This window comes from Adiantum capillus-veneris, chromosome 1, assembly GCF_014529385.1.
Source record: "Adiantum capillus-veneris isolate H3 chromosome 1, ASM1452938v2, whole genome shotgun sequence".
Lineage (NCBI taxonomy): Eukaryota > Viridiplantae > Streptophyta > Polypodiopsida > Polypodiales > Pteridaceae > Adiantum > Adiantum capillus-veneris.
The window spans coordinates 31,988,736-32,014,236 of NC_140931.1; the positions used below are offsets into that span (position 1 = coordinate 31,988,736).

General features: G+C 41.6%; 1 protein-coding gene across 1 annotated transcript; it reads right to left on the reverse strand.

Annotated features, from left to right (window-relative positions):
* Positions 1 to 18,708: 18,708 nt before the first annotated feature.
* Positions 18,709 to 23,255, reverse strand: LOC147464511 (protein NRT1/ PTR FAMILY 8.2-like). Its single transcript, XM_086515338.1, has 5 exons — positions 23,066 to 23,255; positions 22,766 to 22,989; positions 22,267 to 22,484; positions 19,995 to 20,518; positions 18,709 to 19,682 (listed from the first exon to the last, which is right to left on the reverse strand). The coding sequence occupies exons 1-5, from the start codon at positions 23,119 to 23,121 to the stop codon at positions 18,866 to 18,868; spliced, it is 1,839 nt and encodes a 612-aa protein (XP_086371464.1). The 5' UTR covers positions 23,122 to 23,255; the 3' UTR covers positions 18,709 to 18,865.
* Between the last annotated feature and the right edge of the window lie 2,246 nt (positions 23,256 to 25,501).

Here is a 25,501-nt window from a genome sequence, read left to right on the forward strand (position 1 = left end):
AGTCATAAACAGTCTGTGTCGTCCGCAGCCATGGGCATTCTAGCAGCATACCATATGCTCCTTCAGCATCCAGTACCAAAAAGCTGGTTTTGAATTTTTCTTTACCCACCTTTATCTGCATATTCTCAATCATAGCAGTTGCCTGAACCACTCTATGATCGGCCATTTGAACCTTAAAGGGTGCTAGTTTCAAATCTATGATACCCAGTCTTTGCTGAAGATGTGCCCCCAGGATATTCACACCTGCCTCTCCATCCAGTATAACACTGGATAGCGGCTCCCATTGTTTCCTGACTTTGTAGTCTACATGGATTACCGGCACTTCATCATCTCTGACAGCTGCCAAATCAACTGCTTTGGCATCGGCTTCAGCCTTTCTCCGCTGTCAGATGAATTTTGCTACTTCAGGCAAAGTCTTCGTGATATCTTCTAATTCAACTGTCAGTTTTTGAATTCTTTTACAGATTTTGACATGAATTTCTTCTCTCTCTTGGTCAAAATTATTATCAGAACTCAAAGAATCAGGACTATCTTCACAATGCCAATCCCCTGTCTTGGTGTCTGCTTTTCCTAGTTCAGTGTCTCCCATTGTAGTCAAATCTAATTTGATGTTCCTTAGATCTTCCACCAGTCCTTGCACTGCAGCAAGCATAGTCTCAGAGATTCCAGATCCTAATTGATCTGGCTGCCTTTTCTCAGAAGACTGGGATGGTATCTTTCGAATAACTCGAGCATCAAAACTCTCAAGCTACTCTAGTAGCTTCTATGTGATTTTAGCTGCCAGTTCTCGCTGCTCTTGCCATTCATCAACTACCTTCTCCTTGCCCTTAGCCTTCCAGACTTCTCTCTGCTGAGTCCATTTGCTAGTTTCAGGACTGACTAGTTTCACAGGCTCATCTGGGATTTCTTGAATAACCACTCTTTTACTGCAAGTTACTGCCCGTACTGGAACTGGTTCTGGGGCTTTCGCCTCAGTAGCCGCAGTACTGGGTGTTTCTGGACAGTGGACACTAAGATGCAAAGTGCCCATACTTCCCACAAGTATTGTCATAATAACTAATATCTAATTCTCTTAAATGATTTTCTCATGTTAAACTGATCATTTAATATGGGGAAGTGCCAGGGGAGAAAAAGCTAGATTATTAGTAAGGCTAGCAGACTGGTCACAGTGGGGGCCCACAATAGGGATCCAAAGGGGTACCATCTGCAGAAGAGCAATGTGCAACGAATGGGCTCCAAAGACAATGTGCAATGAATGGGCTCCAAAGACCTGAGGGTTCAGCCCATTAAGACTTCCAAAAGGTTCAGTTCCAAAATTTCAAAGTGTAAGTCCAATGGTCAAATGTTAATGGAATTGGATGCTTTGTGTGTGTATAAAAGTCCAAATAGCTAGAGGACAAATTAGAGGGAGAGATGGGAAGATGACAAAGCTTGTGACGTGACTAGAAACACACACACACACACACACACACACACACACACACACACACACACACACACACACACACACACACACACACACACACACACACACACACACACACACACACACACACACACACACACACACACACACACACACACACACACACACAATATCCTTCACTGGACAAAAAAGCTTAGCTGATGATTATTTCAGGATCCCTTCATCTACATCTCTATTAAACCACCCATTACATGATCACACAAACAGGTGTCATAGTAAAAGCAGGTGTTTGGACGCTCAGCTAAAGGTAGGACACGAGTCGCCAAGGCTACCCCATACTCCCGAGTGTGGGGAGTAGTGTTAAAATATCCATCGTGCTCTGGTATCATCTCTCTGTGTGTGTCTGTTCAAAACTGTGTGAGTGTATACCATCTGACTGCCGTAAGCTCAACATGCCGAAAAAGTATGAGAAGGTGATAGTGGAGGCTTCCCCGGCTCCTAATCTACAGGTTAACAAGATTTTTTTTGCTCTTAAGACTGCTGAAAGAAACTCTGAGCCGGATTTTTGTGGCTTTGTTTAATATAGTGGAATCTCTGTAAAGGGTAAAGCTTTGAATCCATTAATTAGGCTCTGGTTTTTTTTAAAAATGTAACTAGATCTGGAAATTGGCCCATCCGGGTTATGAGAAGAATTGCTAATGGCTCATTTTAAACTGAGAACTAAAGGTTCCCTTGTGAGTCGGATTTCCGAATGATTTGCTGTAAAAATGTTTTTTATCATAACAATGGGCTGCATTGAGTATAGGATGGTGCGGAATTTAAAGGGAAGGTGTTTGTATATGGATGATGATGCGATTTTTTGTAGAATTGCTACGCAATAGGTGTAATGAAAAGGATACTATAGGTTTTAAAATAAATCAGAAATTCAAAAAAAGTGAGTTGTATTGGGTGTATAAGATTGGTATGAAAATTGTTTGGGCAGTTGTAATACTACAGGTCTTGGTACCTTGGGTAAGTGGATAAGACCCCAGACTGTTTTGGGTTCTAGCTAAGGTGCATATTTTTGAATCGGCTAAAGAGGTCACTATGTATTGATTTCGGAAATCGGTGCCCTGTCTTTTGATACTCTGTAGGTAGTATGTGGCATTACATAAACTAGTATGGGAGTAAATATTGGTTTGTGCAAATTGACTCGACCTTTTTTACCGTATTACATCACCTACTAGTAAGATTGATTTTTCTAGTGCAGATACCTATCCTACTATATTGGCTAATAGTTATATTAAAGTCGCAAAAAACTGGCTTCGGATATGTTGCCCTGCCTTTAGATATTCTGTAGAAAGTGAGTTGCATCTCAGACCGGATTGTGGTAGTAAAATGCTCGTATCAAATTTACTTGATTTTTTTGTTACATCACATACTAGGATGTTTAGTGAAAGATTCAGGTAGATGGTCACTGATTCAACATGTGACGTATTTTTGCTGGCCTTGGTTGGTTTGAACCTCGGATATTCGATGAAATATGCTTGCCATCATCTGCTCGCTTCTTAGTATCACTCAAGTGTATAAGAGCTGGCCTTTACCTAACATCTAGTAGTATATACAACTAAAAGCTTCTAATTAGTTGGTGTAAAATGTTCTTGATACTATGAGGAAAGTCAATTTTTTTTTCCTTTTAGCTAGTTCGGGCTGTTACTCTTATGTCTTGTTGTGCTCGGACGAGGGCTGAGCTGGCTCTAGGTACTGAGTCGTCTATGGTGATTATGGTATAAAAGACAAGGTATAGCTGGCTTGAGCTACAGTATGTCAGACATGACATAATAACATAGATGTTTCTTTAGAAAAGGAAGTGAATATAAATTTTTTTTGAAAAAAATAGGGGAGCTCTGGTTTGTAAATTGGTAAATTCTTAGTTCTTTGGAATATCTCAGCTTGTTTATATAAGGGTTCTTAAAGTAAGATTTGTTCCAAAAGATAGTTTTTTCTATACTTCAAACCATAAGGAAGAGGTGGTCCTTAATTAACTAAGATCTGGCTCAAGATTTCTTGTGCCTACCTCTATAGAGGAAAATTCTCTCCAGTCTGATTAAAGAAGAAGTTTCTTTCATTAATCTACCTAAAAAATCTCCTATAATCTTAGGTTTGACAAAGAAAGTATTATATTTAAATAAATAAATTCAAGAAATAACCTGATATATAGATGCTCTAAGGGGTTTTCACTGTGTGTATTCCGGCAGCACCTCCCCAAGGTGTGTGTAGGTGTGTGTGTGTGTACTGAGTGTGTGTGAGCATGTGTGTGTGTGTGTGTGTGTGTGTGTGTGTGAACACCTTTAAACAGGCCTCCTCAAGCTGAAAATCGACCCTGCTTGCTATTTGCATATGGGAGCTACTCCAGTTAAGCATGGCAAGTCCAGTCTCCTACCCACCAAGTGTCCAATTGGCTTGGTTAATTGGCTCTCACACTTAGTTGCAAGCTTGGAAACTCTCCCAAGACTCCCACAAGGACAAAAGGCACCCCCTAGCTGCTAAAGCTGACCCGGAGTGGCCTGGAGCCTGTTCCCACACAGCCTCGGGCTCCGGTGCCTCCCCGCTCAATTTTTGGAAAAATTGATTTTAGGCTAAAACGGGTCATACGAGTTGGAATTTGATGCCAAAAATTGCTATACCAAGTCCTAACTAAGGCGTACTGGTCCGAGTACCTGCCATATTTAGCAGCGCCCGGGGTCCAAAAATGCATTTTTTGAAATTCGGGGTGCGGGTGCAGTTTTTCGAGACGGTAAAAACTGGACGGGTCAGGTTACCAAAAACTTACTATTTTTGGAATTTTTTTAAAAAAATTATTTTAATTCATATTTCGAAGCTTTAAAACATTCTAAACATTATGGCACTGACAGAATTCGGAAAACTGCTAAAAATAGTAACTTTTTCCATTATGTTCATTTCAAGGTACAATGGTGCTCTTTTTGATCGGGGTCAGAGACCTTACAACCTCCCCAACGTGAAAAATTTGAGATGTCCTCATCTCAAGAATGTGTCTGGGTAATCCTTTATGAGCGTTGGTTCGTCCTCACAAGTTGCATCTTCTTCAGGGTAATCCTTCCACTTTACTAGATGCTTTGTGATTGTTCTGTTGCGTAACTTCCTTTCCCTCGTTTCAAGTACATAGTCAGGTTGGAGCTCAAGAACCCTTTGTGCTGGCATGACTATCTGATTTGAGTCCAAGAATTGATTAGGGTTAGGAATATAGGGTTTGAGTAAGCTGACGTGGAACACCTCATGAACCTTCAAGTTTGCAGGTAACTTTAGCTTGTAGGCTTGGTCACTTACAACTTTAACAATCTCAAAGGGTCCACAATACCTTGGGATTAGCTTCTTATATCTGCCTAGTGATAAGTTACTTTTCTTTGGTCGGACTCTCAGAAAAACCTTATCCCCTTCTTTGAAAGTTCTTTCCGAACGATTCTTATCTGCATAGTGCTTTTGCCTATCCTGAGCTGCCTGAATGTCCTAGCGAATAGCTCTAGTATGAGCTTCCATATCTTCTAACATCTCCCTAGAGGCTTCTACCTTGATGGGTTGGATTTGAGAAGTTCAGTGGTGCTAAACAGTCCTGTCCATAAAGAGCTTTGAAAGGTGACATTCCAATGCTTCCGTGTTCGGAAGAATTATAAGCATACTCCACCAAAGGTAGATATTGTAACCACTTCTTCCGTTCTTGCGAACAATAGGCTCTGAGAATGTCCTCAATGACTTGATTAACCCTTTCAGTTTGCCCATCTGTCTGCGGGATGATACGCTGTACTGAAGGCTAATTGTGACCCAATAGATTGGAAAAGAGAAGTCCAAAATTTTGATGTAAACTTGGCGTCTCTATCATTGACGATACGCTTGGGTAGACCATGTAGCCTAAAAATCTCCTTGATGAATACCCGGCTAACATCTGAAGTAGTAAAGGTTGTCTTTATGGGTATTAGATGAGCCACTTTTGTGAGCATATCAACAACCACGAAAACAAAATCATACCCTCCTGTAGAAGGTAATCCTGTGACAAAATCCATACTAATGCATTCTCATTTCATCTCGGGTATGTCAAGAGCTTGAAGTTGCCCTGATAACTTGATTCTTTCGGCCTTTATCCACTGACAAGAAAGACATTGCCTCACATAGCGAAGTATGTCTCCTTTCATTCTAAACCAAAAATAACTCCTCCTGATAGCATGAAGAGTTTTAGCATAGCCTGGATGTCCAGATGTAGGGCTATCATGTGCTTCATACAGTATAGCCTTCTTTAGAGCTGGGTCTCTGGGTACACAGAGTCTATGTCTGTAGTAAAGACATCCTCCCATAAGAGAGTAATCTTTAGCTTCAGGCATCTTATTTTGCTGAATTAGTGATAGTATATGTTGGTACTCTGGATCTAGCTACCAAGGATGCTTCTTTGATTCTATCCCAGATAGGGTTATTTGGAATAGAGATAGCTCCGAGAAAGGATTTCGGCTAAGACCATCTGCAACTGCATTTTCCTTCCCTGGTCTATACTTTATGTCAAGGTCATATTCTTGTAATAGCTCTATCCATCGCCGTTGTCGCATGTTGAGAATAGGTTGAGTAAAAATCCATTTTAAGCTCTTGTGGTCTGTAAAACCAGCTGAAACTTGCGTCCGAGAAGATAATGTCTCCATAACTTCAGCGCATGTATAACTGCTAAAAGTTCTAGATCATGAGTAGGATAATTCTTCTTATGATCCCTCAGCTTTCGTGAAGTATACGCCACTGGTCTTCCTTCTTGAGTAAGAACTCCACCTAGAGCAAATTTGCTAGTATCGGTCACTACTTCAAATTCCTTACTGAAGTCTGGAAGCTTTAAAATAGGAGCTGAAACCAAGAATTCTTTTAGCTTAGCACAGCTAGACTCGTGCTCGGCCTTCCATTCGATCCTCATTCCTTTCTTCAGGAGTTCCATCAAAGGTGCAGCAATACGTGCATAATCCTTGACAAAAATCTTGTACCATCCCGTTATTCCAAGAAATCCTCTTACTTCGCTGACGGTGGATGGTTGAGGCCAATCAACGATATCCTTGACTTTGTCTGGGTCCACTAAAATCCCTTCAGCCGATATGACAAATCCAAGATAATTGACCTTAGGTGAGCAAAAGGTGCACTTGCTCTCTTTAGCGTAAAGTTGGTGTGCGCGAAGAAGATCAAGTACTTTGCGAACATGTTCTTCGTGATCTGCCTCGTTCTTAGAATAGATCAGAATGTCATCAAAGAAAACCAAGAAAAAATCATCCAGGTAAGGTCTGAAAATATTCTGCATAACTCGATTGAAGCTTGCAGGAGCATTTGTTAGACCAAAAGACATTACTGTGAATTCATAGTGTCCATACCTAGTGTTGAAAGCCGTCTTTGGAATATCTGATTCCTTGATCTTGATTTGGTAATATGCTGATCTTAGATCAATCTTTGTAAACATTTTGGCGCCGTGGAGCCTGTCCAAGAGTTCGTCAATCCTTGGAATTGGATACTTGTTCTTGACAGTTACCTGGTTCAGTCCACGGTAGTCTATGCATAGCCTTAAGGTTCCATCCTTCTTCTTCTGAAAAAGAACTGGTGCACCCCAAGGAGAAGTACTGGGTCAAATGAATCCTTGCTCAATGAGTTGCCTACGTTGTGTTCCTTGAGTTCGATGGCCTCTGGAAGTGACATTTTATAAGGTCTTTTTGAGATAGGTTCACATTTAGGGATAGTCTCAATCTCATGATCAATCTCTCTATGTGGCGGAAGATTCGTAAGGTCTTCAGGGAATACATCATCATACTCCCTCAACCAGTTTGGTTGAAGTGAGGTACCTGATTGGTCCACCTTGTTGAGCTTTACCGCATAAATTTGCTATCCCTTTCTTAGTCCCTTCAAGAGTCTACTGGCCTTAACTAGAGTAGCCCTAGGTCTCTCATTTCCCCCCTGGATTAAGGCTTCGTTACCCAAGTTATCTGTAAAGGTGAAGTTTCTTTGTGCACAATGGATGTGGGCCCTATTTTGCTTTAGCCAGTCCATCCCTAGTATCCCATCAAATAATCCTAAGGGTAGAGTTCGAAATTGGGCAGAAGTTGGCTGTCCCCCTAGATCAAAGTCGATTTTTCCTGCAGAGTGCTGAGATATTACTTCCTTGCCGTTCGCTAATTCTACAACTAGCTTGCTTGTTGGATACTTATCTAGCTTGAGCTTCCTCATGCATCTGGGTGAAAGAAATGAAAGAGTACTACCACAATCTATAAGGAAGTTAACTTGTTCACCTCTGAGAGATCTTGGCGTATGAATGACTGCGTATTGCTCGAAACCATTGGGATTGTCAATTGCAGCATGTAGGGTTGCTCTCTCCACTGCTTCATCACCCACAGTTGGTTGTACCACTACGGCATTCACTCTGGCGGTAGCTCCATGCCCTCGTCCTCTGTTCATCCTTCCACGTCCTCCTCTTCCATTAGCTTGGCCATGCCCATGGGTATTCAAGGGTATGGCATTGGCGTTGGTGGCCTGAATGTTCCTGGGGCACTTGGATCTGTAATGTCCATACTCGCCGCAACCATAGCATCGAACATCTGGGAACTCCATGGTTGTGGTGGTAGCCACAATAGGGTGCTGGTCATATGCTTGGTTGGCTGGTCTGTTATTCCAAGCAGTTGTCCTTGCCCTTTTTGCCCAATGATTCCTCCTGTTTTGATTAACCTTTTGTACTTCAAGAGCTAGAGGTTTGGCCCTCAACAAGGCATCTTGTAGTGTCGTTGGCCTGAGAGCTTCCAACCGAGTATTCAAAGGGTCGATTAGCCCTTGGCAGAACCTCGCCACCTGTTGTTCCAAGGTCATCTTAGGAGCATATCTCCGAAGAGTGACAAACTTTGCATAATATTCTTCGACAGATGAAGTCAGCTGCTGAAGTGAAAAGAATTCATTCATCCTCAAGGTTCTATAGGCAGGTGGTAAATAACGCCCCATTATTGCAGCTTTGATGTCTTCCTAGGATTGGGAAAATCCCTTAATATCCAAGTCCTTGCAATGTTGCTTCCACCATATCTTGGCATCGCCAGTCAAGCAGAACATCGCAAGCATGGTCTGATTTACAAGTTGGGTTCCCGCAGCTTCAAAGTAATCGTCCATGGCTTCCATCCACACTTCCGCATCTCTCTCCACATTTGCCCCCTCGCCCTTAAAGATCGGAGGTTGGGCTTGATTAAGGAGGAGCTTCTTCTCTTGCACTGCCGAGTATAGAGCAACAGGCGGTGCCTACATGGGTTATACGAGATCCTTGATACCATTACTTAGATTTTCAAAATAGACACGAGACTTTAAATAAAACTCAAGATCCCACTTTATCAAGAGACAGAGATTCAGAAACAAAAATCACTTTATTGATGAAAATTTATTACAATAGAAACCCCTCAAGGTTTAGGATAACTGATGATCAACTTATTACATGGCTTTTTGGATTGCGTATAAGATACGCCTAGGAGATGGTGTTCACATGATGCACTACTTTGTTCGTGAAGTAGTTCTTGTACTCATCTTTGAGTGGATAATAAACTAAGATATCAAGCCGGGATTCCTCTTTTGGTACTCCAAAAGTTCTGACTCTGTTCGCTGGGATCACCTCGGTGACCTTTTCCAAGAGCCAGTCATTGATGGTTTGATTGGAGTCGCCTGAAACAGTCAAGTCCAATCGGGTAGGCAGCAAGTAGAATAACTCTACCACCCTCAACTCTTCTCCCCAACGTATTGATAGCCGTTTTTCGGCTCTCTGTAATTGCCATAGTGAGTTATCTCACCCTATCAAATCACTCAAACACTGTGGTTACCGTCACCCTTTCACTGTATATAGGTGTGTGTGAGTTAGGGGACTTTTCCCTTATCTCCTTACTGAAATAAAAAACCCTCAATTAGCTAGTCATGGGGCTAGTTGAGCCAAAAAAATAAAAAAATAAAAAATATAAGTATATTATGGCCCATGCGTATGTAAATATTTCTTTGTATATACGGCCTAAATAAAAGATTTTTTCATAATTATTTTGGTATTTATTTAAATATTTCTACCTAGGTGTGTGTTATTTATGCTCTGTACATTGCCTCACCATTACCACAATTTTTCTTACCATTTTTCATACTCTATATAGAAATATTTTCATGTAAGCTTCTCTTATATTTGGTGTAACTCCACCTCAACAAAAATAAAAAAAAACTAGTTTTATTTATGTGTATATTTTTTCACTATTGTGATTTTTCCCTTCCTACATCTATTTTGTTTTTTTTCTAAAAAATTAGAACACCAAAAATATTTATCTTTTTATGGTAGCCTCATAATGAGAGAGATTTCTTTTGACCCCTTTATATTTTTTCCACTTATATTATTTATATTTGACATGTACATATTTTTTAGACCCCTCAATATTTGATTTTCTTAGTTGTACTATTCACTTATATCATGATCTCAACAATATCTTCAATTATAGACCTACCAAATAAGGTCAAGGGTAGGTGGCATGCATACATGCACTATGGAGGGCTCACTCTTGGAGGTATTCAAAAGAATCATCCAAAGAAGGACCCCACAAGGACCTTGTGCAGTGGAAAAAAACGGTCGGTTTTGCTGAATTTTTAAAGTTCACTTGCTCTCCGTATTTGAAAAGGTGATACAAACAAAAGTTGTAGCTCGTGGGCTGAACTTTTGCCTCAAATTTTTTCATATTTTTTTGAGCTACGAGCTGTGAGCTATGATTTTATTAGTGGACCCCAGTTTTCCCATGCTATGCAGCCACACTCTCTCTTCCACTTTATCATTTTCCTCTTTCACACACACTTCTCCACTCATCATCCCCACCTCTCTCACCACTCCTCTCTGCACCCTACTCACCTTCTCCTCAACCTTGAAGAATAAGAGAAACCATGGTGAACTCATACCTCCCACACACAATTCCATTCCAAAATTGACCACCTAGTCTCATTTTTCCTCCTCCACATTACCCATATCTATAAAAAAAACCACAAAATTCAGCCTCTTCTCTTAAAAGACAGCATCATGGTGGTTGATTACTCAGCTTCAATTACCTTGTCTCTCAAGGAAGGTCAAGAGTGGAGAAAAAATGTACCGTCAAAGCTAGTGGACCGTCAATAAGCGTCAAAATTGGCCCTACTCAAGACACTTGGAGCATCAACCTTGTAAGAAATCCACCTTTTCTTACCTCTTAAGAGTTTTTCTTCCTTATTTGTATCCTACATGGATACTCCCATTGTAAATATCCAATTCCATTTGTAAATTAATACTAACTCTACTAACACTAACCCACTATGAAAAGTCCTATCACCTCCATTTCTCTCCTCTCTCTTTCCCCACCAACTTCTTGATAATTCCAAGAAAAAGAAATTAGATAAATGGCTGAAAATCTAACCCAACCATGGTTAGAGGAGTAACCCTACCCTTCAAAATTGCTATAAAAGGAGGGTGTAGCTAGCAAAAAAAGGGGGGAGAAGAAAGAGCATTATGCTATAGCTTGAGAAGCCAAGCTCAACCTCTTGAGAAGGAGCTCTTGAGTGGAATCTCATTGGCATTAGGCATATGTATGTGTTGTATTAGGGGTGATTAGCAAGGGAACTCTATGCCATTGTAAGAGAGAGTGATCATTAAATTGAGAGTAGAAAATCTATCATTTCTCCTACTAGTGTAAGCCCAACATTTGCTGAATCAAGGAGGGTGAATTTGGACTAAGCATGGATACCTTGTCTCCCTTCCAACGTGAAGTCATGGACAATAATGATGTGTAAGTGTCTTGGTGTTTTATTTAAGTTCTTGATAGCTTGTCTCCGCGTATTGTTATCAATTTAGCCATAAATCCCACATGCTGTAAGAGGGCGACAGGGTGGAGAGGACTCCCCTGGCCTTAAGACAGTGATTGGGGTGGCTTTTTTCTTGTGATGTGTTGTGGTGTAATTTACTCAGGCTACGTTGAACAAATACTAATCTCACTTTGATTGGTCATGACAGATTTGTAAGAAGGCATTAGTGCAACAAGCACCCCCTTCCCCCTTCTCTCTCTTTCTTACATATATGTATTTATGTTTGCTTGATCATTAACGATACACTTCAAAGCAGCCCGAGCACCATCTCTCTCTCTCTCTCTCTCTCGTGTTTTAGTGTGTGAGAGTGTTCCATTGGTGTTAGGGTTAGTGTAAATTCCTTGCTTGTTTGTGGGTTGCTCTAACGATTCTCCTCTTTTGCGTCCTAGTTCGCTCTTAAACTATGTGGTGCCCCTTGTGTAGTTGGGATTTGGCTGGGGGTTTGTTGTTTTGGTTTGTGTTGTGTTGGTTTGTGTTGTGTTGTGCCCCATCCCCATTGAGCAGCACGGGAGCCTTGAAGGGTGTCTAGAGGTTGCTCTTCTTGTTGCCCGCCCTGGACCGCTTCAGTATCTTCTTCAAATCGGTAGCCATGCATCCTAGCTTCCGAGCGTTGATGTAGTAAACCCCACATGCAAGTGTCCAATCAAGTCCCCATCCTCTATCTATGCGAGTGGAGTGTGGTGTATGAGCCTTCATTAGTATCTCCATGACATCTTGCCTGAACTGGTAAACTGGGGATCGTCGAGCTTGCTCATAAATGAGCTCAAACACTTGGAACTTCCGATATTCTAGCACGGGGTCTTCCTGCAACACCAATGCAAGGAATTCGGATCAGCTACCTATATACTTTCAGTTCATTTTAAATATTCAAACAATACGACTTTATTTCTTAGCCTAACCTAGGCTCTGATACCAGGTGCGAGGTCCCACCCCGCCGTATCAAACGACGGATCTGATGGTGAACCTGGTGGCCACTAGATCTATAGCGAAAGCAAACAAAGTGGTTCAGGGTTCAACTAACGGACGATCTCTCATCACAAAGTGAGTCGAGTTCGAGCCTACTAGCAATGAGATCTAGCTCCACCTCGTAGGGGAAGCGTACTTAAACTATCTAGCGATCCTAAGACCCACCTTCCAGGAGGAGAGAAACCTCGAGTGCCTTTTTTCCCATGTTTCAGAGGCACGCACACTTGAGACTTCGCCGCTCTAGGGGCAATGAGTATTACTAGTATCGATTTAAACACTATGGAGACAGAGAGTTCCCGACCAATCGGGACCACCCTTCTCATAGGCATTGGCAACTTGAGCCAAGCCCCCACTTTCCACCCCCACACTCACACTTCCTTGTGTGTCCTAATTACTACCACAATGATTGTTCAACATAAACATTCCTTGATTAGATTCCGAATCACAATGTTCGTTAAGACAACCCTTCAATCAGTATTACAAGCGGCACCAAGACAGTATTCTAGCAAAAATTCTACTCAAACTTATTCATTAAAATTCCAATGTTCTGGAGGTACAACATCCCCCCTCCAGCGAGAGTTTACTCCTCTCGTTGTCGCCTAGCTACCTATACAACTAGGTATGTCCACCGCATAGAAGGCACGACATGGACACTCCCACTGCATAGAAAGCAAGACGTGGGTTTCCACCGCATAGAAAGCAAGTCATGGATTCAAGAGCCCTTAACGAGGAACTCTGCCCCCTGTGATCACTAGGGGAGTCATGACTGATTCAACATTGGAAATAGAATGAACATGTCGAGCTAAATTTTTCATAGCAGACATTCTTTCCTATTGCAAACAGCATATCCATCAATCATTTCTTTCCTACTTTAGACTTTAATGTACAAATGAATTCAATGCCGAGGTTTCCGTCGGATTTCTCCAACATGTTTGGGGATATGTTCTTTCCTAGCTAAACGTGTGCAATGTTAAAATTAAACAACTTGAATGAAATTATGACCTACCTCTTCCATTTCTTCGTCAATGGCCCATGAGATGGCCGTTGCTTGTTCGTCCATGGGAGCTTTTCCCTTTCCATTCACATTGCTCGTTCCCGCCTCGCGATCCTGGGCACCATCAAAGCGAGTTCTCTTAAGCGGGGCCATTTTACTCACTACTTTAAATGATAAACTTGAAGAAAAGAGCTAAAGTCCGAGAGCATCATAACAAATCAATTGGCAGATTAGAATCATTAAAGAATCCTCCTTATGCAAGAGACTAGATTTTTCCTTCGAGACCTAGCAATCTTATGGTTAATACTTTGCTTACCCTATGGGAACTGACTCTAAAGTTAATCACTTGGCTTAGATGATTAAGAAATTCAGAATTTTACTAATTGATTTACAAGAAAGATGAAGTAAGCAAGCTCAATCACTCTCCTAGTGCAATTTGAAGATGCAAACTTACCACAAGCATGTGTGATAGAAAATTCTCTTCTTGTTGGCCTAATAACGGTTTAATTTTAGCCTTAATCATATCTTAATGTGAGAGAAGATTGAGTCTAAATTTAATTACAATACTATTGAATGGTAAAAGAATGAATTTCATCAAATCTACATTATTATCGCGGCTGACAATTTATTAACTATGCTGCCTAGAGAGAGAAATCTTTCCTAATCATGTATTAATCATCGATTAAGAATGATGAATGGCTGCATAAATTAGCTAATTTGAATGATGATTATGTAATGAAGTATAGCTATGCAAACTTAGAGAGCAGCTATTGGAAATTATAGCTAAGATTAAGCATAGTAGATGAGGAATTTGGGAGAATAATGATGAGAATTAAGAAGAACCCGAATTAAACCATAATTACCGTGATTAGGGGCTGAGAATCCTTTTGATTTTTTGATCCAATGAATCCTCGAGATGAGAATTTCGGCAGCACCTCCCTCTTTGCTTCTCCTTCAAAAACTGTGTGTATTCCGGCAGCACCTCCCCAAGGTGCGTGTAGGTGTGTACTGGGTGTGTGTATGAGCATGTGTGTGTGTGTGTGTGTGTGAGCACACCTTTAAATAGGCCTCCTCAAGCTGAAAATCGGCCCTGCTTGCTATTTGCATCTGGGAGCTACTCCAGTTAAGCATGGCAAGTACAGTCTCCTACCCACCAAGTGTCAGTTGGCTTGGTTAACTGGCTCTCACACTTAGTTGCAAGCTTGGAAACTCTCCCAAGACTCTCACAAGGACAAAAGGCGCCCCCTAGCTCCTAAAGATGACCCGGAGTGGCCTGGAGCCTGTTCCTACATAGCCACGGGCTTCGGTGCCTCCCCGCTCAATTTTTGGAAAAATTGATTTTAGGCTAAAGCGGGTCATACGAGTTGGAATTTGATGCCGAAAATTGCTATACCAAGCCCTAACTAAGGCGTACTTGTCCGAGTACCTGCCATATTTAGCAGCCCCCGGGGTCTGAAAATGCTTTTTTTGAAATTTGGGGTGCGGGTGCAATTTTTCGAGACGGTCAAAACTGGACGGGTCGGGTGACCAAAAACTTACTATTTTTGGAATTGTTTTACAAAAAATATTTTAAATCACATTTCAAAGCTTTAAAATATTCTAAACATCATGGCACTGGACAGAATTCAAAAAACTGCTAAAAATAGTAACTTTTTCCATTATGTTCATTTCAAGGTACAATGGTGCTCTTTTTGATCGGGGTCAAAGACCTTACATTTGTAAAGGCATAATTCCACACACACTCACACAACTCAGGTGTAGATCAAGAAAGTCATCTCCTTCTCCAAGCTTTAATGGAAAGCTCATGTTCTTCTCCAAGATTGGAGAATGGAGGCCTGCACCAACAACTCTTGGATGTGGAATGCAAATCCAACCAAGAGCCAAGCTTCAACGCCATGCTTCTCTCCTCTATCATCTAATTACTAAGCTAAGATGAGCTACAAGAGTAATTAAGTGAGGAAATACTTCTTTCTCGTAAGAATACTCCTTCTTCCTCTAGATCTACTCTCATACCCCGCTAGCTCTCACCATCTTCAAAGGTGTGTGAGGTCTTGAGTCTGAGACCAACGAGGAATTGATGTTATATGTTATCACGTGTAAGTTTGGTGCATGAAGATTCCATCTTCATAGCACCAACGAGTTTTTACCAAGGAACACAAAGAATGTATTGTACAAAGTCTCTCTTAATGGGAGAAGCTATAATACAAATGCCTAATGGAGGGGGGATCGGTCCATGTAAATCCGGTCCTCAATAGTTGTCAATTGTTCTATTTCTCTCCCTCTTCAAGCATTGTTATGCCAAACTAATTAGGTGTTATGCTGATGTTGCTATCTCCAACCAAGCACTCTTTTATGCTCATTAGGAACTTGCTCTTAATGAAATGCTCACTATGTTAAGTTATTTTCCGCTATTTACAAGCTTTATAGACCATTAAATGTTACAAGTATAGCAGTTATTAAGACTTTGGTTTTGAAAATTACCACGACCTTAATCTTGGTTAGTATCCCCTTGGTATCTGCCACGCCCAGTACCGCTTGATTTTTCCTCTTGAGGTACACTAGTCATCTCTACCTTAACTGGTTTAGCATTGGTAAATTCCACTAAAGATAGATCCTTTCCCTTCTTGAAATGATGAATTCAAATTCCACAGTTGTTCCATAAATGGCCGTATGCTTTGCAGTAGGTACACTGTGGGTATTCATTGGAAACATGATCTTTAGACTTGCGTTTGGAACACCAGGTTTCCATTCTCCTAACTGGTTGTCTGATCTGGCTGATTTTAATAATATGCCTGGCCATTTCAACAAGTTGCTTGGACCAAGACCCTTTCTTGCTCTTTTTCATCTGAGCTACTGTCAGAGCTGTTGGAGGTCTCACTCGAATTGGAATTCTCAGTAGAAGAACTACTACTGCTAGACCTCCACCTCTTGTGTCTTCTCTCCTTCTTAACTTGTTGTTCAAGCTTCAGAGCTCTCTGCACCAAGTCATTGAACTTCTTTGTTGGTCTACGTACCTCTTGCTCTCTCAGCTTCTTACTGTGGAACCCATTCAGAAACCATGTGTGTAGCCTTTTTTCTGAAGGTGGTTCCTGCAACAATTGCCTGGTTAACTCCTATGATCTTTTCAACATAACTACTTACATATAATTTTCCTTGTCTGATTTTGTCCAGCTCACAGAGGATGTCTTCATCACCTCTGTTCTCTAAATATTCAAGCTTGAAAGCCTTGATCAGTTTGTTGTATGACCTGAGTTGGCAAGCTGGATAATGGTAATATCATTTCCTTGTCGTGTCCGAGGAAAATATTCTCCCCAGTCATCTTCATCAATATTCTTCAATTCAGCATACTGCTCAAAGGCTTGAATATGGACATCAAGGTCATCTTTCTTTGAACACATGAAAATAAATCTTTAATGAAGAAGTATAATAATGCCGGTTGGCATCGTCTCTGCTTCTTCTGGCCTTGGAAGCTTGACTGCGTCTTGAGGTCTTCCTGTAGTGATCAGTCAGCATCCCAGTTACCTTCCTCTTCAATTCAGTCTCTGTCTCATCTTTGACTCTCCTGTTGGAACTGTGACGACTGTCCTTGTTGCCCTTGGCCTCATCTGCCTTGTGTGTGGACCGAGAACTCCTGGTTTTGCGTTCCTCACACTCAACCCTTGTCCTCCTCGAGTGACTGGCATGCTGAGTCTCTTGCCTCTTCAACATTCCTGTGCTCCTCCCGAGCCTCAATCTCACTCTCAGGGTCCTTCTTAGTAGGAGACTCTCCTTCTGACACTTAAGGAATATGGTCGACACGGGTGGAATCAGTGCCCAATCGGATTGATGGTTTTCGACCACTAGTGACTTTGGGCGGCATGTTGATATCTGAGAATTCTAACTGGGAGATTGAGCTTTCTGGTCTAAGAGCAATCAACTCTAACCATTGTGACGCCAAAATGGAATGGGAGCTGGTCTCTTCAAACAACTTATTCTAGTGTTAGAGTTCAAAGCTACTGTTATCTAGGCAGTTCAATTAGTGAGGACTAAAACAGAGTACTGCACTGAAATACAAAACTGAACTGGAATGATATACTGAAATGAAAGACTGAAAATGGTATTTGTAGATTCAGATCATTAGCTCATGGATAACCAGTACAGAGTACAATAGGCTTAAGCTAGATGATTACAGGGTGAATCTAGAAGCTAAGAGCTCGTAAACCAAAAGTGTTTAGAAAGTCCAAAGCCAAAAAGTCAAGAAGCTCAACTACAGTGTAGCAGGTCCTATTTATAGCTCTCTAGAGTTACTACAGTAACTGCATACAATAATTGTGGTAATTACTGCCATTGTAGCTGTTCCTGCTTCCCGCTGGTCGGCCTTCTAAGGGGCAGTTCTCGCCTGCTGGGACTATCTTCGCCTTCTACAGTGACCTTTGTCCTAGTGTGACACTAAAAATTATGGACGCCGGTGCTGATTGGACATCGGTGCAAAATGCCTTGGTCCGTGTCCTAGCGTGACATGGGCCTTAAGCTTATAATTATATGATGTTTGGGAGGCAAAAGCTTGGCCCAAGACCATTCTTTTGCTTGTGTGCGTGCAGGAAAGAGGGAAGTGGAGCTTCTTAGCCTATTGGGTGCTTTAATAGTGTTTCGTGGACTAATTCCGAATAGCTTGCTATTCAAGGCAAACTTGGTTTTGCAAGCGTTCTCTAGCATAGCGCTTACATTACACCTGCCATTTCTGCAGCCACCTTGGTAAATTTAGCTAGTCATTTGAGTGAGAGAGAGAGAGAGAGAGAGAGAGCGCCAATTTGCACTGAAATGTGTAAAATTGTTACAGATTTTAGCCTTTCCCAATTTGCAAGGTAAAGTAGTATGTTAACAACAGGGTCTTCAACCCTTCCCACGGTTCCTGCGGCATTGATGTGCATGCTTCAGTCTTTAGAATTCCCTTTCAAGATGGCAAAGTGATAAGGTCAAAGTCACTCCCTCAGCAACTTGAAAATTGAATCATGCCAAGTGATAAGATACCAATTTATGCCGCCTCTAATTTGAGCAAAGTAGTAACCTATCTTAAACTTCTATGATTTCCTCTTTGACAAAGCATAGAAAGGACTTGTTTATGGTTAGAATGATGCTTTTATAGGAACATTGCCTCAAGGCCCTTCACAGCACTAGACTAGAGCATTGGTGGAGGGCTTTTCAAGTCTTTGAAAGATTCTTCTCCAATATCAAAAGCCCAATTGGCAAAGCAAATATCAAGATCTTAAGCCTTAAGGCTTTCCTCTTGGCATACCATAAAGTAATTGACTTCCCGGGTTATTTGGGACATCAATCTTCTTTTGCATCGGCAAAAAAGCGGTATCAACTTAATAACATAGACCTGTGGGCCTCCCACTTGGACAGAGATGATTATCTTGTAGTGTCCGATATGATCAGAAAAGAAAAAGAAGTTTTAACATGATGAAGAAGGGCAATTTTATATATGGAACTATTTGTAAAAATTGGCTTTGCTCAAAGAATCTAATCTATTTATTCTTGACAACCCTATTTAAGGTGTATGAGTTACATTTGTAAAAAAATCTAAGAGCTTTTCTTGATGCACCATAGGCATCTATCTATTTGTATGTGTAGTATCTAGAGACCACTAGGAATAAGAGGAAGAAGAGGAATTGAATACTGGCTAATAAGTAGAAGAAATAACCAAGGTGGCCATGGCTAAGGTCATCTGCAAGCCAATCTTCATGGTGCGGGCTCTTGGAATACTTGTGCACAAGCTGCAACACAATAATGCCCATATAATGGCCCACCCCTTTGCTGACCCAGTACACTGCCCCTCCCAAAGCATGCATATTTGTGGGTAGCTGATTATGCAAGAACTCGAGCTGGGCTATTGCCCTAAATGCATCACTCAACCCCTTGATGCATAGCTCAGGAGCAAGCCAAAACACTGACATGGGCACAAGAGCCATCGGTGCCTGCTGCCGGGCCAATGCTCGGCGCTTTGTTTCTACTATCCCGGACACAGCAAGACCAAGAACCGATAAGAAGATCCCAATACCAAGTCTCTGTAACAGGGTGATGCCACGCGGATCCCCCGTTTTCCTTCTTATCATGGGTACGATCAGTCTGTCATATATGGGCATCCATACAACATGTGTGAGGGCTGTGAACACCACAATGGAAGCTGCTGGAATCTGGAACGAACTCCCAAACATTCTGCGGTCCATTGTTCTCGCTTGGAACACATAGAACCCACCTGATTGGTCTGCCAATACCGTTGTCACTAGCATGTCGATTAGTAAAATGGGCCCAAGATTAAGCAAAGCTTTGAGCTCCTCCACTTTTTGGACACTACAAAGCCTAAAGCTTCTTTTAACGCAACCATGTTGATCGAAGTCTTTTTCTGTCTTGATTGCAGCATGATCCAGGCACCTTCAAGCAACAAAACCAGATGAGCAATCTATCTGACCATGCAAAATAGCATATAGATGCAATACACGTGCATGTGATGCACCGATGCTGGGTTTAAGAATACAATGCTCTACTTTCAACAGACCATCTAATGAGAGGGGAGAATTCATGCATTTACTTGATGCAAGAGCCATGCTTGTGCAAATGTAATTCAAAATATTTAGTATCCACCACTTCAATGTTTAGTGCTGGAGTTTTCTTTGTCCATGCACGGGGCAACTGATGCTGACAAAACATAAAAGGTTGAGACTGCAATTTTTTCCGAATACATACGTTAGATGGTTTGTGTGGCAAAGCCTTGTGTTGTACAGATCTATTGACTGTTTGCCTTGGTAAAGATCAGACTCCGGTGGCAAGGGAAGCTCTCTCTTGTAAAATGCTGCGACCATGACTTGAATAAAACCTGCATAGGTACTTCCAAGAGGAGGAAGAATCTTGTAGAAAGGAATGCCCAGCATAAGTATGATGACTCCGACCGCTGCAAAGATGCTCGGCACCCCGAATCCCCACCCCCATCCCTCATTGTCCTGCACGTACACCAACACCGTGGTACCCAATAGAGATCCCACATACAGCGAAAAGAAGTACCAGTTAAAGTAACTCTGAGTGCTGATCTTGTCATCTCGCTTGAATTGATCAGCTCCAAAGGCATATGAACAAGGTCTTATGCCTCCCACAGCAAGGATAATGCAGCATAAAGCAAAGCCCAGAAAGGCAAGCTGCCCGGTTGATGCAGGAACATCATCTGCAGGTGTTAGAGAAGGTATAAGGGCAGATGTCATGAGCAGAAGAGTTCCCTGCACCAAATAAAGTCTTTGAGCTTATTGTAGACTAAAAGATCACAAAGGGCCAGAGAGAGAGAGTTTTTTAATTTTTTCAAAAGAGCAGGCATGATAAAAACAATACTCACGAAGGGAAAAGTTCAGCCAAATGGTGATAGAGGTGACTATCTGAGGCTTAAGTCTTTAGCACTGATGAGCTTTGCCAATAATGTTCAAACCCAAACCCCTCTAGCTTAATTCCCAACAAGCGTTCCCTCAAACGGTCGAACCTGGCTAGAGAGCAAGCCCGAAACATCTACTCCTTCAGATCAATTGACTCCACTTGGTAAATAGAAGGACTATAAATCCACTACTTTTTTGCCGAGCCTAGCCTACATATTGGACTCTGCTTTGAGCACAAGTTGCTTTTACTTTGAAGCTCTTTTCAGCAATTGTTTTGGAGAGTTTCCTTTTAGCAACAGAAGCTATAAAGTAAGACCGGTGTGCCTATTGTACTCAGATTCTGAGAGTGGTCTCTCTGAGCATTCTTTCTCAATATAACAAAGAAATACCGCCAGGGGCACCTACCTTAGGGGCAAACACATCTTCAAGAAAAACTCAGCCTCTATTGTGTAAGGTCTTTGCAATTTAAGTATTAATTGAAGTCTATGCAATCATCTACCGCCTGTCCAGACCATCGCGGACGTTAAAGACGAGCTAGAACATGACAGGGCAACAAAACCATTTGACATGGTGAACAAACTGTGCAAGAAACTTCACAAATACCTATCTCCATGCAAACAACTTCACAAAGGAGCTAGAACATGACAGGGCAACAAAACCATTTGACATGGTGAACAAACTGTGCAAGAAACTTCACAAATACCTATCTCCATGCAAACAACTTCACAAAGGGCATCTTCACAAGATATGGAGGCGAGGCAACAGTTGAGCAAGTGAAAGGGAATGAATAGCCCAAGAGTCCTCCAAACTAAGGTAGTTGGGCAACGATCAAGACCTTGAGGAAGCACACTTGTGAGCAAACAACAATACAGGCTTGACAACACGAGCTTGATAGGCACTTCTACCCAAACCAGCAACCAAAATAGGTAACCTTGACACATCCAACTCCTAATAGAAATGGATTTGTTGTAAATCACAAGGACACAAATAACATGCATATTTGTTACCGTCTTTTTCTTAGAATGTGGATGATACTCAACAATGCAATCTCATGCGATTAATGTCTAGCTTCATTCAACAGCAAGTATGGAAAACCCCACCATAGTAGTATGTAACGTCGATTACAATGGTGGGACCATGGAGCACAGATGACATGCGTGGGTAGCTTATGTAGAGAAAATTGCAGGTGATAAAGCTTGGGGGTGGAGTTGATAGCTAAGACCAAGAGGCCACACAGGATGTCACAAGGCCTAGGACAACCGACAGGGCTTGCTCCCGGCCAAGTGTGAAGAGCCAAGAACAGTCATTACAAATGGGACTTCGACGGTTGGGTGGACAATTCCTATCGTGCTACTGTAGAGAGCTCCTTGGTGGAGAGCTCATGAGCCATGAGAGGCTACCACGCCTTCGTTTTATAGTATTACCTACACTACAGTCTACAGGCCTTTACTAGAAGATGATCTGAGCCTATTGGGTGTGTTAGGGGCCATATTCGGAAATTCTGACCACACCATCAGCTTCAGCATGAAACATGGTAAATTACATTGCAGTAAATTCACCCATCTTACTTAACAAATCCTTGTGCAAGTTCTGACACTTACCATCATTTTCAAAAAAGAGGCCACCAAAACTGTGTAGAACTTGCCAAGATAGGCATCAGCAGCATAGGCAGCCAGAAGAGTAGCCAAATTTGAAGTACCAAAGATGAGGAGTATGGATGTTGCAGCTGACACCTGGCTCATATTGTAGACATCCTTGAAATAGGAGACAAAGTTGGCATGCAGCCCATCATTGATCATTCTGTCCACCAGCTCGTTTCCTGCCAAAACAGAGATAGAATATTTAGAACTATATGCGCTTTGAAATCATGCGTGCGTGCACGCATGTGCGTGCTGTTTTTTTTTTTGTTGGCCATGAAAGGGTATGGAAATTTGTGGCATTCCAATCAGCATTGTGGGTGAATTACCATGTGCATACATCTGCAAGCGCAAGCATACGTGCCTTCACATGTGTGTAGTGTGTATGACCCCAGACACAAATGAACTACTTGCACCCACAATGTGGCATACGAATGTAGCTTTGTGGACCAAATAAGAGTACCTAAAACGAAAGAGACACTCTTCCACCCGCCGCGACCTATATCATCTGCCATAATCTTCGAAGGCGATTCCAAGTGCAGGTTGCCAACAAATTCGGCACCTTTTTCTTCATCTTGAAGAGGCTTGGGAGTTAATTCTGCTGCCATTTTTCCCTCATTATCGGCACTGATCTGTTGGGCAGGATGGGAACGAAGGCAGGAGAAGCAGGGGAGCATGTTGCAGCTCCTACAAGCACAAATCAGCAGGTTAAAGTTTGCTAGAAGGAAGTAGAAGCTCAAGCTTTTGGACTAAGAAAGCATACCTTGAAAATGGGCGATGGCTCCCTTTGTCTGTCTGCTCAGGTAAATGCAGGCGCATACACACATACCAGGGGCGGGGGGGGGGGGGGGGGGGGGGCGCTTAAAATAGCTGCATGCAGCTTCGAGGGTGTTGTTGAGTGTTCACGTAAGCGAGCTTGCTGCGCATGGCGTGCGTGCGGCTGGGAGAAGAGAGACAATAATTGCCGCCGTCCTCGCTCCTTTTGAATGGTTTAGCTAAAGCCTTGGTGGGTACACTGGGGTAAAAAGCAGAGGTGATCGAGAGAGAGAGAGAGAGAGAGAGAGGGGGGGGCGGACATTCGATCATTTGAGGTTGAAAGTAAAAACAATAATTGAGCGGATGATGAGTGTTTGCATTTGCCCTTTAATTTTATAACCCAATCACTAAGGTAGATGCTATAGTTTGAACAATTAGCTTCCTTTTAGTTATCGATCACGAATCCAAAAATGCAAGATCACGGCAAAGGAAGAACGTATTATGCCCTGTTAAAATTGTTCAAAATCAGTAAAAACTCGCTAAAAGTCTCTTCAAAATTCGAACTTTTCTTTTGAGAGGAAGACGAAGAAGGAGCAGGAGAAGAAGAGAGGCTTTAACACCATAAAAACCTTCCCAAGAGACATTGAACTATATGAGTGTTGTCGTCCGCCTTTGACGGCCTCTCTCTCTCCTTCGCTCCCTCTCTGAGCGCTCTCTCTCTTTTTCGCTCCCCCACTTTTGGCTTATATATAGCCTTCATCTCGCAGAATGTGACACGTGTGAAAGGTTATGGCCTCCGCCATATTATTTTAGTAGATGTTACTAGTCTTGAACTTAAGACTTGATACTAAAGAGGGAACTTAGATAACCAATCCACCACACTTCGGTAAGAGAAAGCCTTAAAAGAAAGTGTGTATGTTAGAACAAGGCGAGGAATTACAAAGGCCTTCTCAAGTTAAGAGAGGACGAGAGACATGGGACGTAGGTCTTAATGAATGCTTATAATCACATGTCATTTTTATTGTGTTTTAATATAAAATTGTATTGTTTATCATACACACATAATTACAGCCGTCTTATATGTTATGAAGGGTCCCACTTAAACAACAAGGTGAAGGTGAAAGCCGCACATTGTCATTTTTAACAAGAATAAAATGAAAAGGAAGTAAACTAAAAACTATAAAATAAGAAGAGCCATTGATAAACTAAAATAATAAATATTTTAGTGTTTTCATAAAAAAGTGAATCTAATAAGCATAAAAAATAATAAAACAATTTAATGAAATGGACTTTATTATGTCCTTACACAAGGACTCTTTCAAAAAATTTATATTGAAAAAAATTTCATTGAGTCAATACTTCACATCATGGAATCAAACTCCTATGAATGCACTCTTTAATCCCTTGTTCTCTAAGGCTCTTTTGAACAGGCCAAAAATGATTTTCTCCAAGCACAAGCACTGGTGGGGGTCTCTACCATATACAGTGCAATGTACAACATAAATCAGAGCATAAGAGGTAAGAAAAGGTAACCAAAAAGATTGTGGTGTTGAATCTTTGTATGTGAAGGTAGAAAGTACTTTACTTTGAACAATTGAGAAGGGGCACGTGTGCCATTTTATGAAAATAATAACAATCGGACCATGCCACTATAGGCGGTAAAAAAGAGGATTATGTGCATGTTCAATATGCTTCATTGATGTATTTGCGAGAGGCATGATTGTCTGTTAACTCCTTTTGGCAAGGTAAGATCAATGTCATACCCAACTTTAAGGGGATGAGAATAAGTTGAATTTTGAGAGCTACAAGTTTTTGTAATGTATTATTTCTCTGTGTGTATGTGTGTGGCTCTGGCTCGCTTGCTCTCTCGCTTCGCCACACCGAGAATTAACTTTAAAGAACCCTAGATATGATTGAATGATATGCAATAGAGAAAGAAATGGTCATGTCTCTTGTTTGTAACTGATGATAGTTATGCCATAACGTGGCCTATGTCCAAAAATAAGATGCACGCTTTATTCACTCTAAGCAAAAGATGGCATGGACCCAAAAGTTGTAATGAAGTATGACTTCAAGCTTTCCATATTTTCAAGATCGCCTTTATGAAATAATATTTGAATCCTATGCTTCACCGAAGGATCCATCACGTTTGCAAAAAGCTTAAGAAATATTGACGGTGGAATTCTTTTGAGAATTTTGGGATGATCTCAAAGTCCCAGTCACAAAGTTGGCCAACAAAACCATTGTGGAAGGGTCGTTGGAGATAAGTGTAAAGAGAGGGCTTATCAAACCCATTCCAAAAGAGATTTGTTGTTCTCAACTGAAACATTGGCACCCTTTAAGGATGATGTCGGTGGCCTACAAAATTGTTGCTAAAGCAGTAGCCCTCAGACTAGCCCCCTTACTAAACAAGATCATCTCTCCCCATCAACATGGGTTCGAA